The following is a 14,750-nucleotide window of genomic DNA, read 5'->3' as shown; positions in this document are numbered from 1 at the left end:
ATCTATCTATCTATCTATCTCAAAAATGCAAAAATGCATGCAAATTGTTTTATCGTTCCAACAACAATACCACCCATTTTACTCTAAAAGTCCTCCGATGCCTGTTTACTTCATTGAAGCTCAAATTCCTTTGAATTTTTTTGCAATGTTTAAATATTTAAATATCAAAATGTTTTTTTGAAAGGTATTTAAATTGGTAAAGCATTATTTCAGGGCAAACAGTAAAACAGATTCACTTTGACAGAGTTCAACATTAATGATATAAAAGAGTTCTTTCTTCTGATTGGTTGAGTTTTAAAATGGGATTCACCTGTGCAGGTAAGCGCGAGAGGTGGAATTAGTAGGTAAACTGTTTAGGAGTCACTGAAACTAAAACACTGGTGCAAAGGAGGATTTATAATTTACCTCCAGTTTTCTACAACAGTGAAGCCCACCTTTGGTGTGTACTTAACCATTATGATGAATTCCTTGCTGTTTATTAATTCAGACTTATGATGTGTATATAAAATGTAATATATAGTATAATGCTGTGGGAGTGTTTGCTTAGGGCATTGTTTTCAGGTAGCTTGGATTCCACTTAGTAGCATGTATTGAGCAGGAGCAGGTTTGATTTTATTATGCTTAGTATCAGATATAGATGCATGGATTTCTTCATGGTGTGTGTGTGTGGGTTGTCTCACCATTTGCAAACAGTCTTGAAACATGAATTTTTGATTTCACTGAAAGCGCACAAGGTTCCCAGAGAAACATTCAACAAACAATGTCTTAAATACAGTATTTCTGCCACAGTTGTGTTCAGTGAAACTATAAATCCAATTTTGTTTCCAAATCTGTTTCTTGGTATCCCCATGCCAGATCAATGCAATTTCTTTTGGGGTTTTTTTTGTTGTTGTTGTAATGAAATGCTAGTTTATTCTGATGTTAACCTTTCCTTCCCACTGCATTCCATCCTAGTTTTCTTGGACTGATCAAAATCTGCTGCTATTTTTTTTATTTATTTTTTGTTAGATGTTATTGTATGACATTTATGCTTAGACTTGGGAGAGCACTGTTAACAATTTACAAGCTTGTCAAAAAAAACAAAAACCTAACACCACAACTGGTGTTTTGATACAGCATTTGTTTGACCTGACTTTGTAAATCCCTTTTTCAGTGGATTAAATACTGAGTGCAAATATAAGGAGTTTCTCATTAGCTAACATACCTGTATGTATCTCTTGATCTTCATCCCAAAGAGAAATGTACAATATATTTGTATATGTAAATATTTTTATAGTTTAATCTTTTATTACTGGCTTTAGTGATAGTGTGTAACAAAATCACCTAATAAACAATCCATACTAGTGTCTAAAATGATGTCAAAGATGTTACCAACTGCTAGTAAGAATTGAATGTTTATTTAGTACTACATATTAGTTTGTTGGTAATGTGATGTTTCCCTTCCAGATCTCTCCTTGATGCTTCCAGTGTAGATTTTCCGTCACGGTTTCCCGTCCTCTTCATCACATTTGTGAGATCGACAGCTAGAAGAGAGCAGTGAACAGTTTCGGGATGTCCACCACCTCTCAGAAGCACAGGGACTTTGTGGCTGAGCCCATGGGCGATAAATCAGTCACTGCTCTGTCAGGAATCGGAGATGTTCTAGGCAAGAAGCTGGCTGAGCAGGGATTTGACAAAGTGAGTGTGATGACTCTCAAAGTGGGCTTAGAGATGACTTCTGTGTTCAAGCCCACACTTTTTTTTTCTTTTCATCCATCCATCCATCCATCCATCCATCTGTTTCTCTGCATTTCCTTTTCGATTTATTTATACATGACATCTTTAGTTTGCATAAAAATCTAGTAGGCTTCAGCACAACCAAAATTTTTGTCCAGTATTAGCTCAGTGGTTAAGATGCTGGGGTGCAAAGTAATGGAGTGTGTGTAAGAAAAGTGAAGAAAAGAGTGCAGGCAGGGTGGAGAAGAGTGATAGCAGGAGTGAAAGGAAAAGTTTATAGGACTGTGGTGAGACCTGAGATGTTGTATGGATTAGAGACAGTGGCATTGAGTAAAAGACAGGAGGTGGAGCTAGCAGAGCTGAAGATGTTGAGGTTTTATTTAGGAGTGACGACGATGGACAGGATTAGAAATGAGTTTATTAGAGAGACAGCGCATGTAGGACGTTTTGGAGACAATGTGAGGGAGGTGAGATTGAGATGGTTTGGACATGTACAGAGGAGGGAAATGGGGTATATCGGTAGGAGAATGCTGAGGATGAAGCCGCCAAGAAAGAGGAGGTTCATGGATGTGGTGAAGGAAGACATGCAGGTAGTTCACTTAAAAGAGGCAGCTGTAGAGGACAGTATTATGGAGACGGATGATCCGCTGTGGCGCAACCTAATGGGAGCAGCCGAAAGAACAATTGGCTTTGAACAAAGCCCTTAACCCTTTATGCTCCGAAGGCCCTGCTTCCTAACATCGCTGGGATATGCAACCAAAGAATTTCACTGTGCTGTAATGTACATGTGACAAGTAAAAAGCGCACTCATCCTTTCTAACCTTTTGAAGAGGTTCTGTTTATGCTTTAGATTTATATAGAAGGGAAAGCAAATTGTTTAAGCAAAAAAAAAAAAGTGTTTCGATTTTGGGTGATCTTTTGGCAAAATATATTCAGTTAGCCATTTAGGTTTAAGTTAAAACATTTTTAGAACAGCAAAATCTGTTCATTTATTTTTGCTAGTAAGATTAGGTTAAATATTGCTGGACAGATATTAACATTTTTGACTTAAATTAATTTACATAAAGAAGAGTTGATCTAATGTTGGTTTTGTTGAGGTTCTTCACAAATGCAGTAGAACTGTATACATGCTGTAAACACCTCATACTTTTTTGGGAATGATTTGTGCTGTCGTGTGTTTCAGGCGTTTATAGTGTTGGGTCAGTTCCTTTTGCTGAGGAAGGACAGTGAACTGTTCTCCGAGTGGCTGAAGGACACCAGCGGCGCCAATTCGAGGCAAGCAGCCTCCTGCACTCAGTGTCTGGCTGAATGGTGCGACGCTTTTCTCTGAAGCTTGTGGGCTTCTTTTTTTTTTTTTTTTGCAGGAAAATTGTGCTCTGTGGAAACAGTTTTAACTTTTGAACTAATGTCATCTATCATGATGTGTTCTGTGGTTAGTTTTTTTTTCTCTTCAGGTGTGTTGTAATATTTGATACTGTGTTTAAGAACTGACTGGTGATTCTTTACTTAAATGTTAAGCTGAAAAAAATAAAGTTTGGAGAAAGAATTCTGCAAGTTTTTCTGTGGCTCAAACTGATAAATGATTTATTTTTACTTCCCCAAACTGGGAAACCCCAAAACAAATGACCAGTAAGGTGACATTGAATTGATTAATAGTAGTAGTGCATAAAGAGATTCACTTATTGCAGTGTTTAGTTTCAAAGTGTAATTTTATATGTTGAACAATTGACTTGGGCTTGATATTTTATTATTTTTTTTAATATACAATATTTGAAGCTGTGCAAGTTAGAACAGGGAAACTACTTAAATGAGGAAATGCTTAAGCGTTGAGAAATGCTGCTAAATGTTCAGTTCCTTTTAAAAGTATTAGAAGTATTGGCAATTTAGCATCTTGCAACTTGCTTACACATTGGCATCTACTGAATACTAATTGGGACCAGTAGGACCTAATTAAGCATCCAGATTCCACTAAGTTTCCACACTGGGTTCTTTGGTTTAATGATGATTTACTGACAAACACACTATGCACTGGAAACCATTGTTTGGTAACGGTTAACAACTAAGGATTTGTAGTGGATGCCATTAGACATTGTCTTGGTTCTATTATATTTGTACTTTTTATTTTGTTTTACACCTTGGTTAATTAAACTCTTCACATTTCAGGTGGAAAAGGTCCATCTCACATCTCCTTTGCTAGTCCTATTGGTTTTATTTAGAACGGGTTTTTTTTTTTTTTATGTTCTATGATGTTCATGGGCTGTCCACCATGTTATAAGTAAACAGCGCCCTCTACTGTACACACGTGCAGCCTACACAAGTCACAACCCTTGTAATAATGGGTTTGTAATAAATAAATAAAATTTATTATGCTAATAATTATAAGCTCCAATAAGAACAATCTTATACAAAATACATTTTTGAAGAAAATTAAAAATATGCAAAACTTGGATACATATTGAACTATGTTACTACTGGTGAAATAACTTTCTGCTGTGTTTAAGTGAATTCCCACCACACTACTTTACACTCATTCTTCCTGGCAGATTTATCCCCAGATTTTTTTCTTTTTAATGCCACAGATTTTCAATTCGATTCAGATGTAAATTTAGACTATGCTACTGTAGAACATTTGTTCTGGGTTTGTGTTAAAAGGTCAATTATCTCCCTACTTTCTACATTTGCATGTTGCACCGTGTCACTTTTTATTGTAAGAACAGTGTCAAGAGTTTGCATTAGGTTTATATAAAACACTGGCAGCGCTTTGAAACGTGAAGACAGTAACTCAAGCTTAGTCTTACTGCACCAAAGTGATTCAATGAATAAACAGTTCACATATGACCTTCCTTTGACTTCCTGAAAACATCTCATCTATATTTTCTCATCTTTCCTTTAGCCTAACTAAGTTTTTTTAAAGATGAAATGATCTGGGTCCTTGTTAAAGCAACATCACTTTCATCTGGAGCTTCCAGGAAAACAGAGTAGGAGTTTTTTGTTATTAAACCAAATGTGATCAATTTCAGGAGATTAATTTTGTTTGATATTTAACAAAAAAATTCATTTAGCACTTTTTGTTCATTATTTTGTATCTATTTTGTAGGTCCATCCAGATCATTGGAATCTTCACCACTGAAAGAACCTAGATCTTTTAATTATCAATCACAATACATCAATCATTAAATATTTCTTAACATTAAATTAAAATATTTAATTTTCGCTCTAATATAAATGCTCGAATTTTATTTGTCGAGCGTTTAACAATGCACATTGTCGGAAAGCCGCTTTGCGGAGAGAAAGATGTATAAATTAATATATGCGTTTAGTGCCGATAAGTTTTTCCGGGTCATTTTAAGTTTAATGGTTGAGCCAGTGGAGACTGTAACAAGAAAAAACTCCTTTGGCAAAGAAAGAAACCTTGAAAGGAACCAGACTCAAAAGGAAACCAATCCTCAGCTGGGTTGCACCGAATGTCCATTCATTATAGTTTTCTCATTGTTGAGGTGCACTGTTCAGTGACTGGCGCTTAAATGCAGAACTGGTCATGCAACCCGTGTCCTGAAACATTACAGCAAACTGTTGATAATTTCATTAGTTTACTTGTGTTTCAGAAGATTTTGACCTGGTGCAACTACAGAAGAAGCAAGAAAATCAAGCGAAAAAATGTAATGTACCACACAGTAACCATTATCACAAAATGTATACTTAACCCATTTGAAAAAAGAAAAACCGAGGCAAGAATGGAGTTCTTTTTTTTTGGCTTTGGATTCCGATAGTACAGTATGGCATGCTTCTTAATGGTACAAATGCAAAGCGGCTCATATTTCACAAGTTGAACATTCAGTACAGAAGAGGTATATCATATCACATTGTGTAGAAAATCAATATCAAATACAATCAAGATACAGAAACACTAGGTTTTTTTTTTCCCCGAGGCGCAAATTACCAGTAATACAAATAGAACTGTCCCATGTGTAGTAGTCCCAAATTGTGTGTGTGTGTGTGTGTGGAAAAAAAAAAGAAATTGCATACATATAGATTTTGATTCGTTTCCATGCATCAGGACGTCCGTGTTCGCTTGAATACTTTGTGTGTCTCTGCCTTCAAGGAATTTGTAATCACTTTTAGTGCATTTAACACTATGTTTACATGCACACCACAAGATCTGATGTTAGTCCAAGAGTTAGCTCAAGCGATCACCCTGTGTACAGCACAGACGTCTGAACGTCTATTTCAGAATGGCCGAGTCGAGTTTGCTTCTTGTTTCCGAAAAGTAGCAACGTTTTTTATTTCTCTAACCAATTGGATCGGTAATCGTCGACCATGATATTATATAAATAAAAATGTTCAAAAATAATAAAAAAATTTAAAAGGCGTATCCCAGGCCCAGATGTTAACATCGTCAGACCTGGAATGCAGTGAAATAGCCAAAACGTTTACCATCTACTTAAATCCACCATTACTTTTACTGTACAAAAAGTAATTTTACATTTTGCAACACTCCTGAAACCTGCAAAACTAACAGGATGTTACACAACCTGACTGAAGCGACTACGGAAAGAAGCTTACAAGAGAAAATATTTAGAATGAATGTGGATGTCAGTAGTATTTCATATTACATACTGAATTGAAGACGATGAAACCTACATACTTCAGATTTTAAACTTACTTCTAAAGAAGAAGAACCAATATACAGTAAAAATAATAGGAAAGGAAAATATTTTATATAGTATTAATGCTTAAAATAAGTCTGAATAATCATAGATTTAATAAAAAATTATTATAATTATATTATAAATATAATTATTATATATATATATATATATATATATATATATATATATATATATATATATATATATATATATATATATATATATAGAAAGAGAGAGAGAGAGAGAGAGAGAGAGAGAGAGAGAGAGATTTAATAAAATATATAGAGATTTTCTTTTTTTTCTTTTTTGCCATGAGGTATTTGCATGAGCCAGTTGTAGGCGTCAGTCTCACAGCTCCTTTGCATAAAAAGAAGAAATTACCAATCAGGATGGATTTGTAGCTCTGAATATTTTCAGTATTTGTATCATTTATATGAGTCATGGTGGATACAGAGAATATTCCAGAACACTGCGTTGGAGTCAGCGAGAGTACGTCCTGAGTACACACACACACGCGCGCACACACACACACGCACACAAACACGCACACACCTTCACATAAGCACACTTACTGTACTGTGTTAAAGGAAACTTGAAAGCCTGGAGGAAACCCACCCGGACAAAAATGTACAGAAATTTCGAACAGACTGGAACCCGTCTGGGGGGGGGGGGGGGGGGGGGATTTGTGAGGTGACAGATTTTGATCCACAGTGTCTTTGAGGAAAAGAGTATTTAAAATTGTCTTTAAATGTCTTTTTCATTGTAAAAATAAAAGGAACAACTTCATCAACCTTCTTTATAGTACGTTTGGGCTGTTGTGTGCATGTAAACAATGTTTGCATCGAATGCAACGCTAGTGCTTTATTTTTTTTCTTCATCAGAGTGCTGGTCTGGGACCAGTTGTTCCATTACAGGTTTAATCTCCATGAGCTAAAAATGAGCTGATCCTACATCAGCACTCTCCTGATCCGGCACTTGAAGATTGTTCTCGTATTTACCTGTTCCTTTGTAATAGTCTTTTGCACTCAAAAAGTGAACACCGGAGCTGGTTAGTGTCTGTGGAGAGACTCCATGTAATAGAAGGTGGCTCCTAAAGCCCAGCTCGTCTCCACGTCGTTGATTTTTCTGGCCAGCTGAAACACATACAAGGTTAGTGTGTAGATCAAAAATCGCAAATTTTGCCATTTCAAAATTCCAGACTCAAATATGCAAAAGATTTTTAAGACCATATTCCAACTATAACATGTGCTATGTTACAATCTCTGATGTTTTCCATGCGTTTGGTCGCACGATCGAGGCGCTGTACTGTCATGGCAACTGCCGCCTCACAACGTAACAGTGCCGGACGAAGTACGCAAACCATGTAGTTGAGTCAAAGTTAAAATGCTAAAATAGGACTAAAAATGCACTTAAGTATGCAAAGTATTATGATTTATTACGACTATAATGTTCCTATTATCATTTTTGTCACAAGACTCTTTGCTTAATTCGAAAAAATCTTAATATCTAGTTGAGTAAATAAATGCTGTAATAAAACTAGTAGTAAAAGTGTACCCAAATGAAAATATTTCAGTATTTAAGTACAGTAACGAATTACATTGTTTTTGTCCACCACTGTAACGTAGCAACCAATCACAGGTCTAGCGCCGATCTTTAGATCTCCACCAAAAAATACGATTTTTGGCCATGTTCAGAATAAATGTTTTTCTATTCATTTTGGACTTCTGTCCACACTGACACGGCGTTTTCATGTCACATGTCATGTTAGTCTGTGAAAACGGAGGCTTTTTTAAAAAAGTTTTAAGTCATTGACGTGACGTTTCAAAGGGTCGAAAAGTAAATAAGCATCTTACGTTTTGCTCACGCCCAGTACAGGGAACGTTTTCAGTGTGGATGAGCAACTTTTGGAAAACGATTGAATAGGAAAGTGTGAAGCGTTTTTAGACAAAATGTTTTAAATGTATTGGATAAGCCTGTAAAAAAAAAACATTTTTACAGATTATTCATTAGATTTTAGAAATCTGAATCGAGCAATAGTATGGAAACACAAATATTTGTTCAATACTCAATGTTTTCCCCAATACAAATCCAAACCTGGAAATCACTCAAATCAAATGTCATACTTTTTCGTATCTTGTTTGTTAACAATGACAAAAGGACTTGTTATTTTGATGGCAGTGAAATTTTCATTGACACTTGGGCTTTAACAACCAATCGATAAACTCGGGATGCGGGTTAGCGTGACGGCGTGATAACACAGCCTCGTGAAAAATGGTGTACAGTACAGAGTCAAAGTAAACACAGCGTTACGAATGAAGGCGAAACATCAGCACGGTGAGCAGAAACTGTAGAATCCTCATCCTGTAAAAATGGTGTAGTTTAATCAAGTGCTATTGTGTAAAACTTTCTTTCGGCTTCTCCCATTAGGGGGCGCCACAGCGGATCATCCGTATTCGTGATCCACATGTTTGATTTGCCACATGTTTTTATGCTGGATGCCCTTCCTAACGCAACCCTCCCCATTTATCCGGGCTTGGGACCGGCACTAAGAGTGCACTGGCTTGTGCATCCATAATGGCTGGGGTATTTTGTAAACATTTTATAACTTAAGGACAGTCGCACTTTATCTGTTCTGTCATCAGGTTGCGCAATCGGCTCGCTCGTGATGGATTCGATTAAAACGGTGCGAACAAACGCTAAATATAAAAGCAGCAAATAACAGCGACAGTAAACGAGTGCAGACGCTGTTGTGGTTTTCAGCGAATAATTATGCATTTGTACACCAACGCATATTTTTGTTTTTTTAAAGCCTGTTAGCTCGCTGCGTTTCTCCGTTCCACTCTCTTTATACTCACTCTCTCTCTTCACTATATACACTGTATCTTCACAACTAAGCAAAATATCTGTGTATTATTTTTATTTTAAGTATGATTGTCAACTTGCAGTCTACAATAATAATTAAAAACAATACAAATGTTGATTTACATAATTTGCACCTTGCATACTCCAATCCTTGTTTTTTTGTTGTTTTTTTACAGAAAGAAGAAACTCAGCATGATGTTGTTCAAAGGAGAAATCCCCCATACATTTCTCAACAAATGGCCACTATAAGCTTTAAAATGCCTTAATTAAAGATTTAGATTTTAAAAGTACACTTTTATAAATAAATACCCTGAATTAGAGTTCTATGTAGTTTTATATGTTCTATGTTGTTCTATGTAGTTTTTAGTTGCTGGCGATTGTTTTTTTTCCCCCTCCAATTAATACATTTTCTAAATAATCGTTAGTTGCAACCCTAATTGCCAACAATACTTACTTCTGAGAGATGAACTATGGATTTTGAGAAAAGTACAGGCTTTTGCAAGAAATTCTACGTAAAGTGCTGTTTGTACACATTGTTTTGAAAAATGCATTTGGTTTGCAAGGATGTTTCGGGAAATGCTCCAAAGCAACTGGGAAAAATGTGTGTGATCTGTGTGTGTCCATGAGCAACTTTGTCTGTGTGATGTTTCTGTGTGCATGCGTGCGTGTGTGTGTGTGGTTTTATACCTTCAGCTCTTTCTCCAGGGGGAAGCCGAGCTCCTGCAGCAGCACTGAGATGTAGGTGAGGTCCAGACAGAGGAAAGGGTTTTCTCCTGAACTGGCCTCCATGTTCTTACACACTGCACATTCAATACAAACAGATCATTCATTAACACACACTTTACCGTCTAACGTCCGGCCACATTTCACACGTAAAAAATGCACATGAAATGTAATTGAAATAACTTTCAATCACTAAAACATTTCTGGAGTTTCAACAAATTAAAAGGTAAAAAAGAATTGCAGGAAATCCAGTGAATCCTACAGCTAAAACTCAGCAGTAGTTAAAAAGTGTTGGGTCATAAAATGTACAAGCCAATCAGGTTTCAGTATGCAAATGAAGGCCATACAGCTCAAGTTTACTGCTTTCTTTTTTGGGCTCTTTCAAAGCTGTTTTTTTTGTTGTTGTTGATTTTAAGGGTAAAGATGGGGGCACATTTGTACATATTGTGACACCATTCTTTTATTTAAACTATTAATTTCCATTTAAGTACTTTTTATTCTTTCTAATATCTAGCACTCCTAATAGCAGACCACAACAAACTCCGGCTGAGAGGCACCATTACAATGATGCTAAATATATATCATCATTATAATAAAGCATGTGTGTACTTTAGAGTTCCTGTAATATATATGATAGAGAAAATCTAAAATGAATTGTATATCCTTTATAAAATGAGATGGGAAGTGGTAGGTCAGTAGGTAAAGCATTGGATTTAAAGATCATGAGTTCAAATCCCAGCAGGACCAGACTACAACTGTTGGGCCCTTAAGCAAGGCCCTTTACTCTCAGTTCCTCTTACCTGTTTTGGCACCAGCTATGTAGTCGCCTACTCGAAGGGATCCTCCGTTCTTCTCATCTGAGTCAGAGACACAGGAGTGATACCGATACAGTGTTAATGATGAGATACAAAGTGAGATACATGAGAAGAAATCAGCAAAACTATGATAAACAGTGCGTACCGATGAGGCCCAGGTCCACGGCGCGGTCGTAGTAATACGAGAATGCATAGAACTCCATGTGCTTTACCTCTTCTGCTTTCTGCACTCGTTTGTAAATCATCTTCTCCACTTTGCTTAAACAAGACTCGTAGATGGGCTCTCCTGAAACGTAAAAAAACAACAACAACGACGATTTGAAAATATAGGACAGGCCTGAGCCTCAGCAGCTAAACAAGTAAAGCAGTTACACACAACATCTGCTGCACAAATGTGGATTTTTAACAAGTAAATGTGGGAAAGTAGATGCCCTCAACAAGACAGTCCCCCATAAGGACAGCCAGGGAGTGTGGTAGAGAAAATTGGGACTGGACCACTGAGTGAGTATGGTTGAAGGATTTGGAACTGAACCACTGAAAAAATGTAATAGAGGGAATTGGAATTGGACCATGGAGTGTGTGTGTAGTAGAGGAAATTGGGACTGGACCAATGAGGGAGTGCAGTTGAAAAAATTGGGACTGAACCAATGAGGAAGCGTGGTAGAAAGAATTGGGACTAGACCTCCTGAGGGAGCATGGTAGAAAGAACTGGGACTAGACCTCCTGAGGGAGGGTGGTTATAGGAATTGGGACTGAACCACTAAGAAAGTATGGTTGAGCAAATTGAGACTTGACTTCCGGAGGGAGTGTGGTTAAGGAAATTGAGACTGGACCACTGAGGGAGTGTGGTAGATGGGATTGAGACTGGACCTCCTGAGGGTGTTCGGTAAACATAACTGGGACTTTACTGGTGAGGTAAAGTGGATTCGGGCACATTAGAGAAGCAAGGGACCCACAGAAACTGGGCTAAGTAATTAAATAAAGTATGATTTGAGACCGGATTGGGGGAGTCACACTAATGACCACAAAGGTAGGAGTAAATTAGTTCTAGGCTCTAGGCAAAGTGTGGAAGGTGTGAACTGAGATAAGCCGTACCTGCTTTCTGACCCTTTAGTGTGTAGATGACCTCTGCATGCTCCCACTCTCCGTTGTAATCTGGAGCCAGACACGGACTCACTAGCTCCTGACCGCCCCCTACTGGATAAAGAAACACAAATGAAACACCATCGGGAAGTGGACATTACACACCTTGCAAAGTGTTCAATTTTTTCTAAAGCTTGAAATGGAATATCAGCTTTTGAACATCTAAAATGAATATTTAAAAGATGACTATCATTTAAACTGCTACATTCATAATGCTATATAGTGCATATACATAAAGCACATTGATAGAACCAGGATAACGTTATATAAGAACACCACCACATAAACAAAAATCTGATTAAAATTTCAAGTGTATAAAACACTAATCCGAGCGGCAAACTGCAGCATCATTTCGAGCCTGAGCTAAATCAGTGCAACAGCTGGCCTCCAAGAAATTAATCTTTGGTGTTAAGAGATTAGATAATGGCTTATTTATTGGAGGAGGGGATGAGGTCTTTCAAAGCCAAAGATGAGTAGAGATTGAAAGAGCACGTACCAGGCTGTCCTTCAACCCCTCCTAACACAGCCAGTCTGGCAGACATCAAACCAAGTCCCAGGTAGCTGCAGAGAGGAACAGAGGGAGCAAATATAATTTCATCACATGTGGAGGTGGAACAAGGGTTCCATACAGATCAGCAAAAAAAAAAATCATCATACATATACTCAATATCATCTTACAAAACTAAAGAAAGAAAGAAATAAGGAACGAAAGAAGGAACGAAAGAAAGAAAGAAGGAACGAAAGAAAGAAAGAAAGAAAGAAAGAAAGAAAGAAAGAAAGAAAGAAAGAAAGAAAGAAAGAAAGAAAGAAAGAAAGAAAGAAAAGTACTTTTTACTAGTCACATGTACTTTACAGCACAGTGAAATTTTATTTCTGCATATTCTAGTGATGTTAGGAAGCTGGGGTCAGAACCGGGTCAGCCATGATACAGGACACATGGAGCACAGAGGGTAAAAGGCCTCGCTCAAGGGCCCTAAGCTTAGCATTACCAAGACTTCAACCCCCAACCTTCTGATAAGTAACCCAGAGCCTTAACCACTGAATTTTTCGTTTTACTGTGTACTGCACTGAATATGGTTGGAACGACTCGACTCGAGACTTGGATCAATAAAACCAGAAATCCATCTTAGAATCTCTAAATAAAAATTATTGAGTGTCCGTCCTGTAATCATTGGGAGCTATGATGCGCGCGTGCGTGCGTGCGGCGCACACACACACACACACACACACACACACACACACACACACACACACACAGAGAGAATATATTCATACGTCTAATTACGCAAAATATCTAAGTTTTCATTAGATCTTTTACAACACAACTTATGTGATCAAATTCCTTTGCCAGGCCCCGCCCACTTTACCTGTGGGAATATAGATTGTGGCTGGTGTTGAACATCTGAAACGACGTCACGTAGTCGATCGGGGAGGTCTGGATGGTTTTCTGTGAGGAATCACAACATAAGTCAGGAAAACTTTTTCAACGATCCAACAAGGCTTTTGGTACTTTGCACACGTGAACCGAATGCAATCCTTTTTACATGAGTTCTCTCACATTGCCTACATTGAAACTAATAAACTTTACACAGGCTTTAATGAAAGACAGTGTCTGTAACACGGCTTGTATCTAAACAGTAGCCTACCAAGAAAGTCATTGTTCACTGTCTCCTTCCTTTCACAACTATTTCTCTCGAGAGTTTATCTTTTGGCATCGTCGTGCGTTTAAAAAATCACCATCGGTGAATCTTTTCTCCCGATGCCGTGCAGCTCAGAACACAGGTGAAGTGCTTTTTTTCATGCCCGGTTGTTTTCAGCGTGACGAATGATTCACATTTCCTGTAGACAGTCCGAGTGAGCGGCAGGTCAAACGTCAGAGGAACATCATCCATATTTATGATGTGGTGCGGCCCGATTCAGTGGGAGCGCATCTGATTTAATATAAAGAGTTTCATTGGTTCACCTGAACCCGTTCCGCAATTTCATTGGTCTAATTTTAAACCCAGGAAAAATCCATAAATTTGCCGCTTCGTTGTTTAAGCCGCGAGGTTCAAAGCGTGGGAAAAAAGTTGCGCCTTATAGTCTGGAAAATACGGTAATATGTATATATTATATTTTTATAAAATATAAAAAATATGTATATTTGATCTTTTATTTAAACCAAACAGGCATTTTATTGAAAATTATTGTTTAAAAATGTAAACTGTTGATAATAATAATAATAAACAAATTATTAAAATAATAAAAAATTTAAATTTTATGTTTTGCATTTCTTCCTGTACCGAAATTGAACCGAACAGTGACATTTAAAACCGAGGGACGTACCGAACCGTGAATGTTGTGTACTGTTACACCCCTCTAGAAAAGGTAGGAAATTCCAGTGCCTATGGAGATACAAAACCTACAAGTGTATAACTAGAGCTAAAATTATTTAAAGTAAATAAATGTACTGTAGCTACGGTTTTGGTGCCAATTCTTGCGGATATGTAAAAGAAAATTGTAACGGATAAATGTAAAAAAATATTTGACTGCAAACGCACAAAATGTATAAACCCCATATAGTATTTTCACTCAGATTAAGTCACAGGGTGGAGACGCGTCTAATCACAGAATAAATTAGTTTCCTAAATCCTAATATTCATGTTGTGACCTATTAAAAAGAAATAGTCTCTTCATCCCGCCCTATCCTTCTTTCTCTCTCTCTCTCTCCCTCTCTTTCTGTGGGATTAGCAGGACATTTGCAGATTATAGTAGAAGACAGGAGGTTGTCCTGATAGTTTTTTAAGTGAGACAAGGCTTCATTATGAGGCATTACCACTATATGTGTGTGTGTGTGTGTGTG

At 37.3% G+C, this 14,750-nt stretch overlaps 2 protein-coding genes across 4 annotated transcripts in view; one reads left to right on the top strand and one right to left on the bottom strand.

Moving 5' to 3' along the window:
- The first annotated feature begins 309 nt into the window (after positions 1 to 309).
- On the top strand, positions 310 to 3,262 carry LOC310727941 (barrier-to-autointegration factor-like). Its single transcript, XM_083544959.1, has 3 exons — positions 310 to 439; positions 1,447 to 1,677; positions 2,900 to 3,262. Exons 2-3 carry the CDS (start codon positions 1,552 to 1,554, stop codon positions 3,044 to 3,046), a joined length of 273 nt encoding a protein of 90 aa, XP_083401085.1. The 5' UTR covers positions 310 to 439; positions 1,447 to 1,551; the 3' UTR covers positions 3,047 to 3,262.
- Positions 3,263 to 6,555: 3,293 nt separating this feature from the next.
- entpd6 (ectonucleoside triphosphate diphosphohydrolase 6) overlaps positions 6,556 to 14,750 on the bottom strand; it is a gene marked incomplete at its 3' end in the record, with an annotated part of 22,840 nt that continues 14,645 nt past the window's right edge. The window contains exons 8-14 of one of the 3 annotated variants that reach the window (XM_083544775.1): positions 13,276 to 13,355; positions 12,405 to 12,469; positions 11,861 to 11,959; positions 10,911 to 11,051; positions 10,751 to 10,807; positions 9,915 to 10,027; positions 6,556 to 7,498 (exon numbers count right to left, since the gene is read on the bottom strand). In XM_083544775.1, the coding sequence (XP_083400901.1) occupies positions 7,415 to 7,498; positions 9,915 to 10,027; positions 10,751 to 10,807; positions 10,911 to 11,051; positions 11,861 to 11,959; positions 12,405 to 12,469; positions 13,276 to 13,355 (639 nt within the window). Of the gene's footprint in view, positions 7,499 to 9,908; positions 10,028 to 10,750; positions 10,808 to 10,910; positions 11,052 to 11,860; positions 11,963 to 12,404; positions 12,470 to 13,275; positions 13,356 to 14,750 lie in introns of those variants that run through there. The other 2 variants (XM_083544774.1, XM_083544776.1) reach the window with 2 other exon arrangements.

Source organism: Silurus aristotelis (genome assembly GCF_946808225.1).
Source record: "Silurus aristotelis genome assembly, chromosome: 6".
Lineage (NCBI taxonomy): Eukaryota > Metazoa > Chordata > Actinopteri > Siluriformes > Siluridae > Silurus > Silurus aristotelis.
This window is presented reverse-complemented; position numbering and strand designations above follow the sequence as displayed.